The sequence below is a fragment of the Mobula hypostoma genome, chromosome 9 (genome assembly GCF_963921235.1).
Source record: "Mobula hypostoma chromosome 9, sMobHyp1.1, whole genome shotgun sequence".
Taxonomy (NCBI): domain Eukaryota; kingdom Metazoa; phylum Chordata; class Chondrichthyes; order Myliobatiformes; family Myliobatidae; genus Mobula; species Mobula hypostoma.
The window spans coordinates 144,165,312-144,188,768 of NC_086105.1; the positions used below are offsets into that span (position 1 = coordinate 144,165,312).

General features: G+C 39.9%; 1 protein-coding gene across 1 annotated transcript in view; it reads left to right on the forward strand.

Annotated features, from left to right (window-relative positions):
* Nucleotides 1-23,457, forward strand: part of prkar1b (protein kinase, cAMP-dependent, regulatory, type I, beta) — a 158,436-nt gene that overhangs the window by 129,210 nt on the left and 5,769 nt on the right. The window contains exon 9 of the mRNA XM_063059355.1: nucleotides 23,092-23,173. Coding sequence (XP_062915425.1) covers nucleotides 23,092-23,173 — 82 coding nt within the window. The remainder of the gene's footprint in view (nucleotides 1-23,091; nucleotides 23,174-23,457) is intronic.

Here is a 23,457-nt window from a genome sequence, read left to right on the forward strand (position 1 = left end):
TCTTCTTATTGCTACTGTTAGAGAGGAGATACAGGAGCCTGAAGACATATTGGAACAACTTCTTCCCTTCTGCCGTCAGATTACTGGATGGACAATGAACCCATACTACCTCAGTATTTTTTCCTCTCTTCTTGCACTTTATTTAATTTTCTGTTTCATACTTACTGTAATTTATAACTTTTATTATTATGTATTTCAGTGTACTGCTGCCACAGAACAAGTTTCATGACTTACTGTTTGCCAGTGATATTAACCCCGACTCTGGAACATAGTGAGGGAGACCACTAGTGCTTAATTGACCTTTAACGAAGGACATTTTCAGCCTATCATGTAGAACCTCTTAAAATCATTTAGTGGAAAGCAGATGACTGGTTTCCTACTTTACTTCTATTTTTGGAATTCTTTGCAATGTGACGATTGTGATATGCAGTAACTAATATGTTAGATATAAAATCTAAATGTATAATTACACAGACTTCGTAGACCATTGGGCAATTAGATACAGAAGCATATTTGGCCCACTGAGTGCTCCACTATTTCATCATATGACCATATATAACCATATAACAATTACAGCACGAAACAGGCCATCTTGGCCCTTCTAGTCTGTGCTGAACTCTTACTCTCACCTAGTCCTACCGACCTGCACTCAGCCCATAACCCTCCATTCCTTTCCTGTCCATATAGCTGTCCAATTTAACTTTAAACGTCAACATTGAACCTGCCTCAACCACTTCTGCTGGAAGCTTGTTCCACACAGCTACCACTCTCTGAGTAAAGAATGTTACCCCTAAACTTTTGCCCTTTAACTCTCAACTCATGTCCTCTTGTTTGAATCTCCCCCACTCAATGGAAAAAGCCTATCCACATCAACTCTAACTATCCATACCCTTCATAATTTTAAATACCTCTATCAAGTCCCCCCTCAACCTTCTACGTTCCAAAGAATAAAGACCCAACTTGTTCAACCTTTCTCTGTAACTTAGGTGATGAAACCCAGGTAACATTCTAGTCAATCTTCTCTGTACTCTCTCTATTTTGTTGACATCTTTCCTATAATTCGGTGACCAAAACTGTACACAATACTCCAAATTTGGCCTCACCAATGCCTTGTACAATTTCAACATTACATCCCAACTCCTATACTCAATGCTCTGATTTATAAAGGCCAGCATACCAAAAGCTTTCTTCACCACCCTATCCACATGAGATTCCACCTTCAGGGAACTATGCACCATTATTCCTAGATCCCTCTGTCCTACTGCATTCTTCAGTGCCCTACCATTTACCATGTATGTCCTATTTTGATTAGTCCTACCAAAATGTAGCACCTCACATTTATCAGCATTAAACTCCATCTGCCATCTTTCAGCCCACTCTTACAACTGGCCTAAATCTCTCTGCAGGCTTTGAAAACCTACTTCATTATCCACAACTCCACCTATCTTAGTATCATCTGCATACTTGCTCATCCAATTTACCACCCCATCATCCAGATCATTAATGTATATGATAAATAACATTGGACCCAGTACAGATCCCTGAGGCACACCACTAGTCAGCGGCCTCCAATCTGAGAAACAGTTATCCACCACCACTCTCTGGCGTCTCCCATCCAGCCACTGCTGAATCCATTTTACTACTTCAATATTAATACCTAATGATTGAACCTTTCTAACTAACCTTCCATGTGGGACCTTGTCAAAGGCCTTACTGAAGTCCATATAGACAACATCCACTGCTTTACCCTCGTCAACTTTCCTAGTAACCTCTTCAAAAAATCCAATAAGATTTCTCAAACATGACCTTCCACGCACAAGTCCATGTTAACTGTTCCTAATCAGACGCTGTCTATCCAGATAATTATATATACCATCTCTAAGAATACTTTCCATCAATTTGCCCACCACTGACATCAAACTTACAGGCTGAAAATTGCTAGGTTTAGTCTTAGAACACTTTTTAAACAATGGAACCACATGAGCAATACACCAATCCTCCGGCACCATCCCCGTTTCTAATGACATTTGAAATATTTCTGTCAGAGCTCCTGCTTAGTTTAGTTACCGCTAACTAAACTAGGATAAAGCATGAATATGCAACTATACTCACTTGCTTCTACCAGTCCCGAACCCACGTGACAAATTGCCGAAATCCATAATAAATGCGTAACACAAAATACAATACAGACAGAAAATAGATACATGGCTCCTACATTCCAGTTCTGAATTATTACACTACAACAACTATAACTAAATCTTCAATGATAAGCATCTTAACCTTTATGCAAATATCCTCATTCTTCTTTTTTCTTCCTGTCAACTCATGTAACAGTCATCTAGGCCAGAGGTTACAGCACTTAGCCCAATACAGAGTGACTTTTACCATCACTCTCTGTCAAGTCAGTAAATCATTAAGCTTCTAAATCTGTAGCTCCTCAAACCTCTGCTTCCTTTAGAAGACAGATCTTGATCATAGGCCTGTCCAGACAGCTGGTCATGGTCTTGATACACACCTGCCACACAAATGCTCTTCTGTTTGGGTAAGAACTTGAATGATTCTTCCTGTGATCTGTGAGTTTTGAGGCACTCTGTCATTATTTATAAGCACAATGTCTCCTGGGAGGAAAATACATTTTATAGCTGACCATTGCTGATGTTACTGTAAGTACTATTTGACCCAACATTTCCTAAACAAGTTTGACATATATTGGACGTGCTTCCATCTACAATTAGCATAAATGTCTTTCTTTTGGAACTATCCTGCTGGTAAAGATGGTGAGGTGTCAGAATCATGGCTTATCCTTTTTTCCTCTCAGCCCCAAACTCTTGTCTTCTCCACGTATACCTTCATGCCCTGACCAATCAACAATCTATCAACCTCTGCCTTAAATATATGTAAAGACTTGGCCTCCACAGCTGCATGTGGCAACGATTTCAACAGATTCACCACTCTCTGGCTAAAGAAATTCCTCCTCATCTCTATTCTGAGGCTGTGTCCTCTAGTCTTAGACACTCCCACCATAGGAAACATTATCTCCACATCCACTCTATCATGGCCTTTCACCATTCAATAGTTTTCAATGAGGTCACCCCTCATTCTTCTGAATTTCGGTGAATACAGGCCAGGAGCCATCAAATATGACAAGCTGTTTAATCCTGGAATCATTGTCCCTTCCTGAACTTCCTTTGAACCCTGTCCATGTTCAACACATCCTTTCTAAGATAAGGAGCCCAAAACTGCTCACAATACTCCAGTGCTTTTTAAAGTCTCAACATTTACACATTTGCTTTTATATTGTAGTCCTCTTGAGGTGAATGCTAATATCACATTTGGCTTCCTCACCACATACTCAACCTGCAAATTAACCTTTAGGGAATCCTCTGCAAGGACTCCCAAGTCTCTTTGCGCCTCAGAATTTTTGTATTTTCCTTCCATTTAGAGTATAGAGGAGTACAGTGCAGAAACAGACACCTTGACCCATAATATCTGTGCTGACCATGATGCCAATTTAAGCTAAGCCCATCTACCTGCACATAGTCCATGTCCCTTCATTTCCTGCCTAGTCTCCTGCATGTGTTGCTATCGTGTCTGCTTCCACCACCTCCCCAACAACACGCTTCAGGCACCTACGCTCTGTAGTTTAAAAAAAGCGCTGCATAAATCTTTTACTTTACTTTACTTTATTGTCGCCAAACAATTGATACTAGAATGTACAATCATCACAGCGATATTTGATTCTGCACTTCCCGCTCCCTGGATTACAAATCGATAGTAAATATTAAAAAATTTAAATTATAAATCATAAATAGAAAAATGGAAAGTAAGGCAGTGCAAAAAAACCAAGAGGCAGGTCCAGATATTTGGAGGGTATGGCCCAGATCCGGGTCAGAATCCGTTCAGCAGTCTTATCACAGTTGGAAAGAAGCTGTTCCCAAATCTGGCCATACGAGTCTTCAAGCTCCTGAGCCTTCTCCCAGAGGGAAGGGGAACGAAAAGTGTGTTGGCTGGGTGGGTCGTGTCCTTGATTATCCTGGCAGCACTGCTCCAACAGCGTGCAGTATAAAGTAAGTGCAAGGACAGAAGATTGGTTTGTGTGATGTGCTGCGCCATGTTCACGATCTTCTGCAGCTTCTTCCAGTCTTGGACAGGACAACTTCCATACCAGGTTGTGATGCACCCTAGAAGAATGCTTTCTACAGTGCATCTATAAAAATTAGTGAGGGTTTTAGGGGATAGGCCAAATTTCTTTAGTTTTCTCAGGAAGTAAAGGCGCTGGTGGGCCTTCTTGGCAGTGGACTCTGCCTGGTTGGACCAAATCAGGTCATTTGTGATATTGACCCCGAGGAACTTAAAGCTTTTGACCCGTTCCACTTGCGCACCACCGATGTAAATTGGGTCATGCGGTCCGCTACTCCTTCTGAAGTCAACACCCAATTCCTTCGTCTTGTGTACGTTGAGGGATAGGTTATTGTCTTCATACCATGCCACCAGGTTCTTAATTTCCTCTCTGTACTCAAACTCATAATTACCCGAGATACGCCCTACAATAGTTGTGTCATCAGCAAACTTATATATTGAGTTCGATGGAAACTTGGCTACACAATCATGGGTGTACACTGAGTACAGCAGGGGGCTGAGTACACAGCCTTGTGGGGCACTGGTGCTCAGAGAGATTGTAGAGAAGAACTTGTCCCCTATTTTTACAGCCTGGGTCCTGTCTGTGAGGAAGTTGAAGATCCAGCTGCAGATCTGAGTGCTAAGGCCCAGGTTCCAGAGCTTAGGAATCAGCTTATTTGGAATGATGGTATTAAGGGCAGAGCGGTAGTCAATGAAAAGGTGCCTTACGTATGCGTCTTAATTCTCCAAGTGTTCTAAGGAGGAATGTAGCGCCAGAGAGATGGCATCTGCTGTTGACCTGATTATGTGCTATTTTAACAGATTACGTGCTGATTTGTACACTTTGTATTCTTACATGGCATTTATGAAGTGGCCTCGTGTTGCTTGCTAAAAACTTACAGAAGGCCTTGACTTGATCTCAGAAGTTCTTTTTCTTCTGGATAAGAGGAGCTGATTTTGCACCAGAAGAACAATTAAGCAATCAGATAAGTCATACAGTTGCTAAACTTTCTGTCAAATATTATAACAAGGTAAATAATTAACATAGATGAGTATCAGTGCACTGAAAGTGACAATAAAATCTGAAAATGTTTACATTGTTTTGGGAAGGATGCCATTTAAATTGATCTAGTACATAGAACAGCCCAGAGACCCTTCGACCATCGTGCCTTTGCCAGGTGTGATGCCAAATTAAACTAATCCGTCTCCTTGCATGATCCATATCCTTCCATTCCCTGCATGCTTAGATGTCTCTTAAACATCATTATCGAATCTGTTTCCACTTGGGAGCCATGGTAAATAGAGGTTAGCATGATGCTGTTACAGCTTGGGGTATTCTGGAGCTTGGAGTTCAATTCCAGCATCATTCTGTAAGGAGTGTCTGTACATCCTCCCTGTGCAATATGTGGTTTTCTCTGCATCCTCTGGTTTACTCCCACAATGTACTAGGTAGGTTAATTGGTCATTGTAAATTGTCCCGTGATTAGGTGAGGTTGCTGGGGCGGTCTGGCTTGAAGGGCTAAATATTTATTTATTGCCAAATAAATAGATTGATAAATAAATACACACCCCCTTCACTCTGAGGCAACCTCTTCCAGATACCCACCACTCTCTGTGTAAAAAGAAATCTTACCTCACATATCTTTCCAGCTTACATACTTTGATAATAAATGTACTTTGAATCTTTAAACCTTTCCCCTCATCTTAAAGCAATGTCATTGAGTGGAATTTGACAATTCCACTCTGGGAGTTGGTGGGGGGGGGGTGCTGAAGGGAAGATTCTGACTATCTACCTTGTCTGTAACTCTCATAATTCTATAACCTTCAATCAGGTGCCCCTCAGCCACCGACTTTTCGATAAAAACAGTACAGATTTGTCCAACACCTCCTTAAAACTCAAGTTCAAGTGTATTGTCATTTATCTGCATGCATGTATACTGCCAAATGAAACAAAGTGCATAACATGATACATATAACTCAAATGCAACACAAATAAAGCAACAAGTAATAAAATATATTCCAGAACTAATAAACTAATGACTTGATAGACCTCCTCAGCACCCCTTCCAAAGCCTCCACATCCTTCCTGTAATGTGGTGGACAGAACAGCACAAATGTGTTATAAATCAAACTTTTATACAGCTGCAACCTGATTTGCCAATGTTAATACTCAGTGCCCCACCATTGAGGGCAGGAATGCTGTAAGCTGCCTCTACCAATCTATCTACTTGTATTTCTACTTTCAGAGAGCTGTGGACTTGCACGCCACGATCCCTCTGTACATCAATGCTTCTGAAGTTTCTGCCATTTACTGTACATCCTCTTGCATCAGTGGTCACAGACCTCCAGTCAGAATACTCCTCTATGATTACCAACAGTCTTGTATGGTCAAACTAATAGTGAATCCAATCTACCAAATCATCATGGATTCCGTTTGCCTTAATCTAAATCAGGATTATTTTGGTCTTGTATCATCGTCTATTTTTTATATATCTATCATTGAACATGATACTGGGACTAACTTTTTATGTTCTTGCCTGAAGATGATTATTACAGTGGGTAAGGTTCAAGTACATCTATTATCAAAGTATGCATGCAGTGTACAACTCTGAGATTGACTTCTCTAGACAGCCACAAAACAAAGAAAACCATGGAAACCGTTCAAAGAAAAACATTGAACCCCCGCCCCCCATGCACAAAAGGAAACAAATATCAAACCTCTCCATGCACAAAAAGAACAAATCATGCAACAAGAGCATCAACCCCTCATCCCACAGCAAAAAACAAATTGTGCAAACAGTAACAAAGAATATCAACTCCACGCCCCACGCACAAAAAATCAAATTGTGCAAATGCAACAGGAACATCAACTCCACGCCCCATGCACAAAAAGCAAACCGTGCATACGGCAACAAGAGCACCAACCACCCCCACGTGCAAAAAAACAAATTGCGCATAAGGCAGCAAGATTTTATATCTTGGCCATAGGTCAATAGTTTAGGCACCTTATCTGACAATAAAAGTCGGGAAGTTTGCACTGTATTTGATTGTAAGCGCTCCAGCCAGTTAAAATAAGTGTCTGAAAAGGACTCTACTCTCTGTATACACATGACTGTGTGGCTAGGCATAGCCCAAATACCATCTACAAATTTGCTGATGATACAACCATTGTTGTAGAATCTCAGGTGATGACGAGAGGGCCTACAGGAGTGAGATATGCCAACTAGTGGAATGGTGCCACAGCAACAACCTGGCACTCAACGTCAGTAAGACAAAAGAGCTGATTCTGGACTTCAGGAAGGGTAAGACGAAGGAACACATACCGATCCTCATAGAGGGATCAGAAGTGGAGAGAGTTAGCAGCTTCAAGTTCCTTGGTGTCAAGATCTCTGAGCATCTAACCTGGTCCCAACATATCAATGTAGTCATAAAGAAGGCAAGACAGCGGCTACACTTCATTAGGAGTTTGAAGAAATTTGGCATGTCAACAAATACATTCAAAAACTTCTATAGTTGTACTGTGGAGAGCATTCTGACAGGTTGCATCACTGTTTGGTATGGAGGGGCTACTGCACAGAAAGAAGCTGCAGAAGGTTGTAAATGTAGTCAGCTCCATCTTGGGCACTAGCCCAAGACATCTTCAGAGAGCGGTGTCTCAGAAAGTCAGCGTCCATTATTAGGGACCTCCAGTACCCAGGGTACCCTTTTCTCACTGTTACCATCAGGTAGGAGATACAGAAGCCTGAAGGCACACACTCAGCGATTCAGGAACAGCTTCTTCCCTTCTGTCGTCCAACTCCTAAATGGACATTGAAGCTTTGGACACTACCTCACCTTTTATAATATACAGTATTTCTGTTTTTGCACATTTTAAAAAATCTATTCAATATATGTAATTGATTTACTTGTTTATTTATTATTATGTTTATTTTATTTATTGTCTCTGCTAGATTATGTATTCCAGTGAACTACTGCTGCTAAGTTAACAAATTTCACGTAACGTGCCGGTGATAATAAACCTGATTCTGATTCATAATTTGGATGTAACTGGATCTCACACACTGAATTTTTCTGGAGAAATTTCTTTTAAAGGAAAAACTGCTGTAGTTTGCATAGATTGTGCCTTCTGAATAAATTGGTTTTGACCTTACTGTGCAATAGCATTTGCTGTAAATAAGGTATCCCAATCTCCCTGCAATTTATTAGCAATGAATAGTTTGCTTTCACAGTTTATCTAAGTATAACATTGCTGGCTCCTGGTACATGGTCGTGATCAGAGTTAAAAACCATATCATCAAGTGCCATGTGTATCAAGCAAGCCATTGAAAGTTTTATCAAATGTGTTATTAGCTGCATTTTTCATTTACTAGATAACACACACAAAATGCTGGAGGAACTCAGCAGGCCAGACAGCATCTACGGAAATGAATAAATAGTCGATGTTTCATGCCGAAACCCTTCTTCAGGACTTAAGAAGAGTCTTGGCCTGCAACATCGACTGTTTATTCATTTCCATAGATGCGGCCCGACCTGCTGAGTTCCTCCAGCATTTTGTGTGGGTTGCTTTAGATTTCCAGCATCTGCAGATTGTCTTGTGTTTATTCATTGATTACCTCTGTTGGAGTTGGAATTACTTCATTATTGTCACATGTGCATACAGTGAAAAGCTTGTCTTGCATACAATTCATTACACAGTGCATTGAGGTAAAAGAAGGTAAATCAATAATAGAATGCAGAATGAAGTGTAACTGCTACAGAAAAATTCCAATGCAGGTAGACAATAAGGTGCAAGATCATGGGTAGAATTTGAGGCCAAGAGTCCATCTTACTCTCCTAGGAAGCCTTTCAATAGTCTTATAACAACAGGGTAGAAGCTGTCCTTGGGTTTTGGTACGTGCTTTCAGTCTTTTGTACCTTTTCTGCCTACTGGAAGAGGGAAGGGAGAATGTTTGGGGCCAGTGATGTCTTTGATTATACTGGCTGCACATTACTGTGCAGCGAAATATACCAGCACTCTGAGAATGTAATGATGTTGTTTCAAATGAGGCCCCCTTGGCACATTCCTTCTGTACCCCTCTGGGATCAATAGCAAATAAAATTTGACCAGATAGGGATAGACTAATGATGCCATTACCTAAATCCCTATAAGAATGTGCCTCAATTGATCATTAATTTTTTTGCTAATGCTACCTGAATAAAGGATGTATTCACCAAGGTAATGACTTTTATTAGTTCTGTCTAGCTGATTTTCTGCATTAAAATTATTTCACATTTTATCTCACAAACCACTTATTCTGATATGCTTTGTACAAGTGGCTCCTGATTCTAAACACAGGAAAAAAATCATATAATGTTGACTTAAACTTAATTTTTTTATGTTTGTAAACATATGCACCTTTTAGGAACAGCTTCTTCCCCCCCTCATTTATGATCGGTCCACAAACACTACCCCACTATTTTGCTCTCTCTTGTGCACTTATTTTTATTTTTATATATATTCCTTATTGTAACTTTGTAATTTTTTAAATATATTGCTCTGTACTGCTGCAAGACAACAAATTTCCCAATTTGTGTCAGAGATAATAAGTCTGATTCTGATGCTACCATTTTGCCAAGAACTCTTTCACTTTATACCTTGCAAAATATTTTAAAAAGCATCTTAATCTCTCAGGAAGTTATGTCTACTATATGGATAATGAGCAACAGTTAAGTAATTGAAATTAACTGAATTCCTTTTTAACCTTTTGTCACTTTGACGCTTAATTTGTATTAATCAAACTAGATCAGGCAAAAATCTGTCTTCCTTTATCTGCTGAAACAAAGTTTAATGTATTTACCTTCCATAGTTTACAGTTGGCTTAACTTGAGTCTACGTAGAGAATTAACTATATTAATTTCTCCCGACAGTAAAAAAAATCCTCTCCCCTAACCCTTTTCTTCTATTCCCCACTCTGACCTCTACCTCTTCTCATCCTCCTATCAGTTCCCTCTGGGTTCCCTCCTCCTTCCCTTTCTCCTATGGTCCACTCTGCTCTCCTATCAGATTCCTTCCTCTCCAGCCACTTATCTTCCCTACCCACCTGGCTTCACCTATCACCATCTAGCTTCCCTTCTTCCCCTCTCCCCCACCTTTTTATTTTGGCATCTTCCCCCCTCCTTTTCAGCTGTGATGATGGGTCTTGGCCCGAAACGTCGACTTTCTGTGCATCTCCATAGTTGTTGCCTGATATTGCTGAGTTCTTCCAGTATTTTGTGTGTATTGCTTTGGATTTCCAGCATCTGCAGAATTTCTCATGCTTATGACTAAAAAGCTTTCCTTTTTATTTTTCCATGATGACAACAATTTATGTAATCACAGAAAATGCCTTACAATTTACTGTAATTTTCATCTGAATGAATGTTATTATACTATTGTTTACTTAGGCCATCCCATGGAGCTGAGAATAATTTATTGCCACTTAAGTTCTTTGTTTTGTGAGGTGGGTGGTGATCCTAGAACAGGATCTGTGGGCTCTGCTGCGGGTCCTCCCTGATGGGACAAGCGATTGGGTAGGAATGCAGGTGATGTGCTCCTTTCACCATTTACACTGGGTTTCACATGCTCCTGAAGAACCCTCTTCAGGTTGAAAGTACCGTGCTGAAATGGTACAATTGAAATGACTATGGGCCAGAACAGCACAAGCCCTTGTTGTTATGCTGACTGTGTAACCTGCTCCCTGATCAATCTAACACTTCCTTCCCGCATGACCCTCCAGTTTCCTTTCATCTATGTTCCTATCTAAGAGTCTCTTAAATGTCCCTAATGTCTCCACATCTGCAACGTATTCCACATACCCACCACTCTCTGTATAAAAATAGAATTCTGCATCTCCCTAGACTTTCCTCCAGTAACCTTAAAATTATCCCCTCTCATATTAGCCATTTCTGCCCTGAGAAAACATGCTGTCTCTCTGCTTTGTCAGTGCCTCTTGTTATCTTATACACTTCTATCAAGTTCCTTCGCTGCAAAGAGGAAAAACCCTGGGTCACTCAACCTTTCCTCATAAGACTTGCTCTCTAATCCAGACAGCATCCTGGTGAATCTCCTCTGCGTCCTATTGGAGATGTTACAATGAATCTTTACAATAATGGTTCATTCCCTCACACTTGGCCTCTGAATGTACACATAAGCAAGTGACGTCTTGGTCCAGCAGCTCGACTAAGATTGGCGTTACCTTGGTTCTGTAGTGGAAGTGATACAGATTGAACAGTTTCCTATTTTCTCTGGAGATAAGGTGCTGCATTGTGGCAAGAAAAGCAAGTGTTGGGAATTAGCTTCCTAATAACAGCTTGTTAGTTTATTTGGAACCTCTGTGGGAGTAGTGGTATGATTGAAGGTCCACAGTAATGTTCTGCCAGACCACATTACCTCCTTAGTTGCCTCTTGTGATACTTTTAAGAACCACTGGTTAACCCGCTGAAGGAATTAAGAAGTTTTAGCAGAATGTACCCAGCTTCTGCTCTGCCTGGTATCTGAATCGTTTTGGAAAGAGGTTCTTAAGCTGATATTGGCCCATTTCAAGAATGTACACAAGGTTTCCTGCATGTCAGGCAGCCTTCAGAGTAAGATTGTCAACTCCAGTTGGACAAATTCCTAGAAGTTTAATCACACAACTGATTTAAACTATCAATTAGTCCGTGCTTATGACGTAACCTTCAGGATTTAGCCTTTTGTACACAAAAAGCAATTGAAGTATGAATCTTTTCCTCTGTTTGATGTTGTTATTTTATTCAACATAAATTACTAATAATTTTCCAAATGAATGAATCTTTGTTTGGAAGTCATTGTAACATTTTGGCTAACAATGTGTGGCCTTTAGTAGATTAGATGATTCATTCACTAGTTCATGGTTTGTTATCTTTAGAGTTCTCAGTGTTGACCTCTCTATGTTTGATCTAACTTTATCTTTTCAATGTTTGATGCATTTTTAAAATAATTGTTTGGCATTTTCTAATTTGTTTCAATTTGTTGATTGTGTAAACTTGCTCCACAATTTATTGACTCATTGGTAATGGTGAATACAAATGTTTCCATTTATTAAAGAGTAATAGGATTAAAAAAAAAGCTTTATTTGTTACATGTACTATTTATGATTTATAATTTAAATTTTTAATATTTACTATTGATTTGTACTCCAGGGAGCACGAAGCGCAGAATCAAATATTGCTGTGATGATTGATTAGATTAGATTACCCTGCGCCACCCTGAGCTACCTGCCAACCTAGTCATCATATGGGAGCCCAAGCACGGGAGGATGAACCCTGGGCGCCCTCCCAAGACTATGGTCAACACGCTCCTAGAAGACAGCGGCGCGGCTAATGTAGATGAACTGAACACACTGATGAGGGAGAGGGAGAAGTGGAGAGTCCGTCATCGTGCCCGACGCCAGCCCCCTAGGCCTGAGTCAACGTAGTAGTAGTAGATTAGATTAGGTTCAACTTTATTGTCATTGTGCGAGTACAGATACAAAGCCAATGAAATGCATTTTGCATCTGACCAGAAATGCAAAGAATAGTGTTATTTACAAAATAACTGCGAATAAAAAGTAAGTGCTACAGCACACAAATATAAAAGTACTGAGACAGTACAATATGGGTGCAATACTGCTTAGCGCTGTGATGAGAGGTTCAGCAGTGTCACAACCTCAGGGAAGAAGCTCTTCCTGTGCCCGCTGGTGTGGGAGCAGAGGCTCCTGTAGCGCCTACCGGATGGCAGGAGAGTAAAAAGTCCATGGTTAGGGTGAGATGCATCCTTGATAATGCTTTTCGCCCTGCCCAGGCAGCGTTTATGGTAGATGTTCTCAATGGTGGGCAATTGGGTGCTGATAATCCGCTGGGCAGTTTTCACCACACGCTGGAGTGCTTTGCGGTCCGATACGGGACAATTGCCGTACCACACTGACATGCAGTTGGTGAGTATGCTCTCAATGGTACAGCAGTAAAAGTCTGTCAGTATCCCGGGACAGAGGTAAGCTTTCTTCAAGCTCCGCAGGATATAAAGGCACTGTTGCGCCTTTTTGATCAGGATGGAGGAGTTCAGGGACCAGGTGAGATCCTTGGAAATGTGAATACCAAGGATTGTACGCTCTAGTATCTATGGTTTGGCGATAATAAAGTATAAAGTATGTACATTGGAACATAACAGTGAAAGGTGTCATTTGCATCAAAGGCCAACATAGTCCAAGGATGTGCTGAGTCAGCCCATAAGTGTCGCGATGCTTCTGGTACCACCATTGCCCACAACGAGCTGTAACTGGTACATCATTCTTGGAATGTAAGAGAAAGTCAGAGCACCCAGAGGAAATGCACACAGTCACTCGGAGAGCGTACAGACTCTTTAGACAGTAGTGGGAATTGAATCCCAATCTTCCAGTCGCTGGTGCTATAAAGCATTATGCTAACTGCTACGCTACCATGCCACGCTTTCTAAAGTTTTTTTTAAGCACTTTACATTCCTTACCTGCTGTTCCTAGTACAAAGCATGAACTCTTGTTAAACCCTTGGACTACGTGCGGTACTTTTCAAAAAGCTAAACCCTACATCAACGAATCTACTAAAATGCATAGCTACAGATAACTGATAAAATAATGATAAGGGCACTGCATATCCGTCCGCTTGTAGACCACTCCTATATGCTCAATCAAAGCCACTTAGAGGTTATTGGATGGATTCTAATGTGTGATAAAAGTGTAGTTATACAGCCAGAACAAACTGAAAAGACATAGTTTCTAAGACTGTATTTTGCCACTAGCAGCAGAGTGTGTAGCCAGCTACCTGGATCACAAAGTTGGGAGGAGGGGTGTGGTTGGACCAGTGCCAATGATTGCAGTAGCAGAAAGGGGTGAAATGAGTAGGTGTGAACAGCAGCACAAGTACTGAGAGCAGGAGGCGGCTGGTATAGTCGGCTATTATAGGAAGTTATAATATGGAAAATCAACAATATACATCATTACTAACTTACAGATGCTTACTCCAAGAGCTGACTAAAGTGCAGTTGCCTCAGTAACATGTTGATTGGAACTTTCTCTGATTATACCTTTGCATAATTGCTTTATTGTTCTCAACACCATTAAAAGTGCACTTAAAATACAGTTTTAATTTTAGAAAATGAAACACTAATTCTGCTTGTTCTGTCTGCCTTTCTGTCTATCTTTCCCCATTTACACTTTATTTTCCTATGTTCTTTAATCTCTTTTTCCACACTTGTTAAATATTAACTGCCAGTCTTTTACTGCTCTGCCTCACCTCTCAGATGTTTGATCCATATTTCTCGTTCATACTGAAATATTTTAAATTATTTGGTTTGCAGTTTGGGATGCTAAAATGTGGCTGGCCAGCAAATTGTGGTTTGTAGAAATAAATATGTGTACACACTGGTAATCTCTGCTATTCAGGCAATTAAACTTGTCTGCAGTTCAAAAGGATAAATTAAATGCAACTTTTTTTTTGGTTTAAGTTGTTTTCAAAGCTTCATTTAATATCAGAGAATGTATACAGTATACAACCTGAAATTCGTACTCTTCAGACATCCACAAAACAAGAAACCCCATAGAATGAATGATAGAAACATTGAAACCCCCCTCCACCCACCCTTCACACAAGCAGCAGAAAAAGCATCACCCCCCTCCTCCCCCACTCATGCCAGATGACCCCATCCCCAACTCCCACCATGCAAGAAACAGCAAGAGCACCCAGAGAGATACTGATCCAGAGTCCATCAAAACTACAGTCCATGACTCAGTACTGCGGTACCTCAGACAGGTGCGCTCTCTCCAGTGTGTGTGTGTGTGTGAGAGAGAGAGAGAGAGATATCACTCCTGTAACAACAAGAGCGGAAACCAGCAACTCAGTGTTCCAGTGTTAAATCTTCCATGTTGCTTCTCCAAGTTCCCCAACTTGAGGACTGACAGGCTGTCACTCTCCATCAAAAGAGAGAAAGAGATTGAGTACAGGGGCCTTCTTCTGACAGCAGCCGGTGATTATCAAACACACCGCCTGCTGTCACAATGTTTCAGTCTCCCACAACACCTGTGTCACCGAAATCGACGAGAAACCAGGTTGTCCGTTTACCTGTGATGGAACATAGTTATTTATCCTCTTCAGCTCGTCGGATGATTGCATTTGTTACATTAATGGCTAGAAGATCCATTTTATTGAATTGGAAAGAGATTAATCCTCCTACTGCATTTCAGTGGTTTTCCCAAACTATATCTTGTTTAAATTTAGAAAAAATCTGAAGTGTCACTTTTGATCCTTCGGTTAAATTTGAAGAGACTTGGAGGTCATTTATTCAACATTTTTCATATGATGTAACGACCTTTTCCGAGTCCTTTTTATTAACCTTAAATATATGGACAGAGGAGCAGAGTTAATGACATTAATGATTGTATCCGATGTAATATAATAGCCCAGCTTTGTTTAGTTTAGTTTAATTTAGTTTTTGGTTTTTTTTCTAATTTGGGTTCTTTTTCCTTGACATTTTTTCATTTTTCTTTCTATCATGTTTGGGGGCTTAGTATACTTGTGTTATCTGTAGTTTATATTCGTATATGCTAATTACCAATAATTGTTATGTTTATAAATTTGAAAATTAATAAAAAGATTGGAAAAAGAGAAACCAAGTCATCCATGAGGCTCCACGAGGGCATGTCTTCCAAGTCATTCCTGGAGATAGTGAACTGCTAGGCCACACAGCCAGTCTGAAAACCCACCACTTGCAAAGGACAGTATATGAGAGTTGGGTGTAAGCACTATTGGGGTTTCAGTTCATAGCTTCTGGTTGAAATTTATTTGGTTAACTTCTAAATAACTTTAAAGCCAAGACAATAGTTTTGAAAAGCAATTAATATAATCTGGCACCTGACTGAAATATTCTAAAGCAAACTGGGTAAATTCTAACTTTTTCTTAGTAGTATTCGTTTATTTGACCCTATAATCCTTTGAACCAGTCACTGGTTTTGAAACTGGCTGTCAGAAAATAAATGTGAAGAAAGTATCTGCCCAAGGCAAGATACACCGGTCTGTGCTTGTTGTAAGAGTGTATTGGAAAGGGCTCGGTACTCAGCAGAGGAATGGGTGTGGAAGTGCAGCACAACATTTGGACAATCATAGAACTGTTTTCCACACAAATACAAATTATGGTCACAATTTCACAGCGTGGAAGGAGGATGATACAGTAATTAGATGACAATGATTATATTAGGAAATATCTTCTGAGATCCTAAATAACTATTGATTGCGTAATATTCCCTATTTTTACTTGAGCCATGTAATAAGTGGTTGGGTCTTCTGACAGTGATACTTAGGCACTTTCTTGTCTGGACTGGGCCCCACTTATTTATTCATTATAGATTTTTGTTTTGTTTCGGGGATGAGATTTTACTCATCCTCTGTGTTCTTTGAAAACATAGACAATGAGAAAGTTCTTTTCTTTAATGGCACTGAATAGAAATATGTAGAATCAGCTAGATCTGAATCTTGGAAGGGCCTCTTAATGATGAAGGAACTCAGCAGATAAGCCTGCATCTATCTGAAGAGTTGATGTTGTGTATTTAGTATTTCAGTAGTATTGTATATATGTTTGATTAAGCATTCTTTGCATAATTTATTATGTGCTATATGTAAAAGTACATGAATGGCATACATCATTACACCACCATGTCATAAGCACGCTCCTTACTAAAGTAAAGATCAAAGTACACATGATATCCCCAGCTCCGTGTTTTTCTTTCAATTAATTTTTATGTTTTGAAGTTGCAAAACAGATGTTTTAGGCCAAGAGCCTTCATCGAGACAGAAGTAGGGTCCTGATAAATGGTCTCTGCCGAAATAGCAACTCTTTATTTCTTTCCATGACTGCTGCTTGACCTGCTGACAGTCCTTTACACTTCCATTAATATGTGACCCATTTTCAGGCTTGCCTGTTGTAATGCTTCAAGCTTCCAAGGTGGGAGTAACTCCAGGCACAAGGATGGTGAGTAATGCAGCATCTCCTTGGGTACACTGAGTTGGAGGTGAGAAATAAAAGCAGGGAGATGATTGCACTGCACTGCCAGCAGGTCCCAATGTTCTAATGAGACAGCAAAATCTTTCCTCTAAGAGTTCCAGGGCTTTTCCTGGTCAACTTATCAGTGGTACTTTTAAAGGATGTTCAAAGTTCAAAATAAATTTATTATCAAAGTACATGTATCGCAATATATAACGACCCTGAGATTCATTTTCTTGTGGGTATTCAGGGTTTTACTGAATTGTGTTAGCCACTGTACACACTGGGAAACTTGCCGTGCTGAATTGCGTTAGCCACTGTACACACTGGGAAACTTGCAGCGCGGAATTGTGTTAGCCACTGTACACACTGGGAAACTTACAGTGCGGAATTGTGTTAGCCACTGTACACACTGGGAAACTTACAGTGCGGAATTGTGTTAGCCACTGTACACACTGGGAAACTTACAGTGCGAAAGCTAGAAACCCGGGCTGACCAAGACGAAAACATGTGCACTCAAAAACTCGCGGCAGAAGAGTGGTGCCTCCTGCGTGTAGGAAGCCCAACCGATTCACCACGTGATCAATTGGCTGCTTGCCACATTCTTGCATCAATCTTCCCCCTCCCTCCACGTTCTTATTTTGGCTTTTCTCCCTTCTTTTCATGTCCTGATGAAGGGTCTCAGCCCGAATTGTTGACTCTGAATGTACATAGAAACATAGAAAATAGGTGCGGGAATAGGCTATTCAGCCCTTTGAGCCTGCACCGCCATTCAGTATGATCATGGCTGATCATCCAACTCAGAACCCTGTACCAGCCTTCCCTCCATACCCCTGATCCCTTTAGCCACAAGGGCCATATCTAACTCCCTCTTAAATATAGCCAATGAACTGGCCTCAGCTGTTTCCTGTGGCAGAGAATTCCACAGATTCACCACTCTCTGTGTGAAGAAGTTTTTCCTAATCTCGGTCCTAAAAGGCTTCCCCTTTATCCTCAAACTGTGACCCCTCATTCTGGACTTCCCCAACATTGGGAACAATCTTCCTGCATCTAGCGTGTCCAATCCCTTTAGGATCTTATACGTTTCAATCAGATCCCCCCTCAATCTTCTAAATTCCAACGAGTATAAGCCTAGTTCATCCAGTCTTTCATCATATGAAAGTCCTGCCATCCCAGGAATCAATCTGGTGAACCTTCTTTGTACTCCCTCTATGGCAAGGATGTCTTTCCTCAGATTAGGGGACCAAAACTGCACACAATACTCCAGATGTGGTCTCACCAAGGCCTTGTACAACTGCAGTAGTACCTCCCTGCTTCTGTACTCGAATCCTCTCGCTATAAATGCCAGCATAGCATTCGCCTTTTTCACCGCTTGCTGTACCTGCATGCCCACTTTCAATGACTGGTGTATAATGACACCCAGGTCTCGTTGCACCTCCCCTTTTCCTAATCGGCCACCATTCAGATAATAATCTGTTTTCCTGTTTTTGCCACCAAAGTGGATAACTTCATATTTAACCACATTAACTTGCATCTGCCATGAATTTGCCCACTCACCTAACCTATCCAAGTCACCCTGCATCCTCTTAGCATCCTCCTCACAACTAACACTGCCGCCCAGCTTCATGTCATCCGCAAACTTGGAGATGCTGCATTTAATTCCCTCATCCAAGTCATTAATATATATTGTAAACAACTGGGGTCCCAGCACTGAGCCTTGCGTTACCCCACTAGTCACTGCCTGCCATTCTGAGAAGGTCCCATTTATTCCCACTCTTTGTTTCCTGTCTGCCAACCAATTCTCTATCCACATCAATTCCTTACCCCCAATACCGTGTGCTTTAAGTTTGCACATTAATCTCCTGTGTGGGACCTTGTCAAAAGCCTTTTGAAAATCCAAATATACCACATCCACTGGTTCTCCCCATCCACTCTACTAGTTACATCCTCAAAAAATTCTATGAGATTCGTCAGACATGATTTTCCTTTCACAAATCCGTGCTGACTTTGTCCGATGATTTCACCACTTTCCAAATGTGCTGTTATCACATCTTTGATAACTGACTGTAGCAGTTTCCCCACCACCGATGTTAGGCTAACCGGTCTATAATTCCCCAGTTTCTCTCTCCCTCCTTTTTTAAAAAGTGGGGTTACATTAGCCACCCTCCAATCCTCAGGAACTAGTCCAGAATCTAAAGAGTTTTGAAAAATTATCACTAATGCATCCACTATTTCTTGGGCTACTTCCTTAAGCACTCTGGGATGCAGACCATCTGGCCCTGGGGATTAATCTGCCTTCAATCCCTTCAATTTACCTAACACCACTTCCCTACTAACATGTATTTCGCTCAGTTCCTCCATCTCACTGGACCCTCTGTCCCCTACTATTTCTGGAAGATTATTTATGTCCTCCTTAGTGAAGACAGAACCAAAGTAATTATTCAATTGGTCTGCCATGTCCTTGCTCCCCGCAAGTGACATCTTGGCCCTTTTCCATCGTTACTTCCATCAATGCTGTCTTACCTGCTGAATTCCTCCAACATTTTGTGTGTGTTGCTTCAAATGTTTCTGTCACGTTCTCTCACTGGCTCATTTATGTTAACCATTCATCTTTGTCTTATTAGATTAATTAACAAAAAGTAATTTATTTCATAATCAGATGCATCACACAAGTCACCAAATTGTTCTTTAGTGCAATGTCAGTGCCTCTTATCCAGAGGTGAAGGCAAATAAGGGCATTCTGTACGGATGGAGGTGACTTAGTGATAAATGGTATCCTGTAGACAATCATTCTGACCTTTCAGAGTGACTTTCTGTGGGGAGGGAGGGAAAAGAACTGAGATCAAGTCAAGGCCGATTCTTGGCTTTTAGGAAGCAGCATAAGGCCACTTCAGATCTGGCATGTAAGAACATAAACTGTGTACAAATCAACACATAATCTGTCTCACTGTTTCACTGAACAAGGAGGAGTTTTATCCTTGGGTTTAAATAATGCAGACATTAACTGTTAATGCCACCTCCTCCTCCAGTCAGCAGCTGTTACTCAGAATAATTTTCCTAATAGAATTGGAAAGCAACTTTGAATCACAGATGAAAGAAGAGAATGAACTGACGAAATCAGTTAAAAAGAAACGACTGCAAATGTTGTTAATCTGAAATTAAATCTGAGGATGCAGGATAGACACAAACGTGTCATTGTCTTTAAGAAAACTACTATGTGAGAACCCTTTGTAGCACTGAAGTGACGTACGAGTCAGCCCTGTAAGAGGATTGAATGAAACGAGGAAGAGAACAAGCATTCTTCAAAGATGCATGATATTAACTGAAGTAGTACCAAAATGTGGAAGTGCTAGTAATGTAAAATAAATTTAAGTTTCAAGATTGTTTAATGCCATTTCGAGTACACAAGTGTAAAGGACAACATAATAATTGTTAGCAACACACATAAAAGTTGCTGGTGAACGCAGCAGCACGAGTTTTGCTTGAAATTCCAGCATCTGCAGATTTCCTCGTGTTTGCGATAATAATTGTTACTTTGTACAATATAATTGTTACAATGTAGCATGAGAAAAAACACAAAAAGATAAAGAACACAATGATAAGAAACACAATAAATATAAATGCATAAAATAGCTTACATATACATATGCTAATTGTATGTCCATAGGCACAGGAGTGTGACTCTGACAGAAAATGATATAGTTGTGGTGGGGTAGATTAGTGAGTGGAGGTGCTGATCAACCTTACTGCTTGGGAGAAGTATTTGAGTCTGGTCTTCAGACTGGGAAAATATTGAAAATATGCTGTTTATTCACTATCAGAAAGGAAAGAATGTATGTTTTACTTGTGGACCATTTGTTGAGCCAAAAGACTATGTAACAGAACTTTTGTTATCAGGGAGTTGTACCTGGCCACCATTGGCCAAATGCAAAGTGCCATTTTTTAAAATTGTGTTTCCTGAGGCCAGTCCGAAGCAGTGTGGCAAAGCCGTTTGTAGTCTATATAACTTAAAGCCAAGTAAGTTCCAGATAACCCTACCTAAGAAAATGAGAAAAAAAAGATTCAACAGTTGCCCTAAGCCAGGCTTGCTGGCTTAATAGACTGACTACCCTGTCAAAAAAATATTAATGTTTCTGAATATTGTTACCATTCAGAGCATTCTAAAAATTAACCAATGAAAAATTAGTTACAGCTTATTTTAACTCAAATTTGAGAGCGCTACATATAGTTTTAAAAACAATTACCAGAAAGTTACCTTGAACCCTCACAGATCCCATTGATTGAAATGACCATTTCTGACTGGTACAGGTTCGGTGGGGTGATTGCTGTAAGTTCACATTCTGCTGCTTGACTGCACTGGGTCCAAGATGAAGCATAGTCAGAAAATCACTGGTAGGGTAGCCAGCAAGTTGTAGATCTTCACATTTGCATGGGAATCTCCAGTGTGATGGCATGCACTTAGAGGAATATTTTCAGTTCTGCAAGAGTTGCCAACACCTCCTTGCAAGTCCCTGCCTGGTGAGCTCAATGCAGACAGAAAAGCAAGATGGAACAGAGGCAGAGGAATGATGTTGCTGTTAATTTCATAGTAAAGATTATTATTTAATCTTTAGTAAAAACTTCATAATGGCAAAAATAGTGCACATTAATAGCTTCTGCAAGTTAAATTCTTCACATTTTATTTGAAGAGTTCTGTGACTTTAGTTATAAACTTAAAATTGTGGTTAGTTGTTTTATTTACCTACAAGTGGCAATTATTGAGGTTATGTTTGTGTATTATATTAAGGAGTGCAAGTCAAATAGATTTTCTTGTTTTTTTAATATAATTTAATAATCAGTATCCTCTGGTATAATAGTACATGTTCCTAATCAATAAGGAATCTATACATTAGATAAATTATTGCCTGAAGCAGTGTTGGACAAAGTTGTTATCGGGTGGCATGGTAGCATAGTGGTAAGCACAACGCTGCTACAGAGCCAGCTGTAAGATTAGCGTTCTATTCGCGTCGCTGTCTTAAAGAGTTTATTATGTTCTTCCCGTGACCACGTGGGTTTCCTCCAGGTTCTCCGGTTTCTTCCACTATTCCAAAGATGTGTGGTTAAGGTTAGTGAGTTGCGGGCACGTCATGTTAATGCCAGAAGTGTGGTGATCCTTGTGGGCTGCCCAGCACAATCCTGGTTGATACAAATGATGCATTTCACTCTATGTTTCAATATACATGTGACAAAGTTGATCTTTAAAATTTCTAAAATTCAAAGAAGCCCAGGTACAGTGCTACAAAGTGGCAAGCTTTAAAAGATACTGAAAGTTTACTGAATTTAAAAATGCAAAAACATTGTAATAAGTTATATACGTATGTTTGGATCTTTCTGTTATATTACTTGTCTCTATAAATGGAAATATTTCAGCCTATTAATCTGACAGCCAAAAATCCACAATAGGGTAATTTGTATTCTTAAAAGGTTGAAATATGATTTGTAAATGTAATAATAAAAAGATTTTCTCTTTGCTACTTTATAAAGATGATTAATATTAAACACACAATGTTGGATGTCAAGTATTCAATTATCACCATTTATACGGTGCCTCAATATAACAAAGCTCCTACAAAATTTGAAAGGATTATTTAATAATAAATGATAAAATATTTTGTGATAGACTTGTTCTGTTGACTTGCATGTCGATATTTTATAATAATATTTGAATAAAAATTGAGGTGTAGACCATAATATTTTATAAATGGATGGATGGCGTGAACTTTTTAATTATAGTTTGCTGTTGAAAATAGTATTTACCCACAAGCTGGAGTAAATATTTCAGACGAGTGGATGGTAGCCACTTTTGAATTTAAAGACCCAGCATCAAGTTTTATTCTCCAACTTGTTACTTCCTGCTAAAAAATGTGCTTTGAAATTTCATTTACAGTTTAATCAATTTTATTCTCTAGGGCACTGCTTCAGTCCTACAGCGCCGATCTGATAATGAGGAATACGTGGAAGTTGGAAGACTAGGACCTTCTGACTATTTTGGTGAGTGTTTACTTTTAAGTTTGTTTGCATAATTAAAATTAAGGGCTTGTTTGAGTTCTTAAATATGTTAAATTGTTTAATAATAACTTATAAATTAATACTGAGAGTACATTTTATGCTTTCAAAGGCTCTGGGCAGTAACAATTCTTTGTCAAAATTGAAAAAGAATGCCGAATTGGGCCCAAACTGGTTAACATAATAAGTACACAATGAATTGAGTTTTACCAGCTGTGGATTCGTCACTTGAAAGTTTTTTATATAGCTATGAAACAACAATAAAAAGA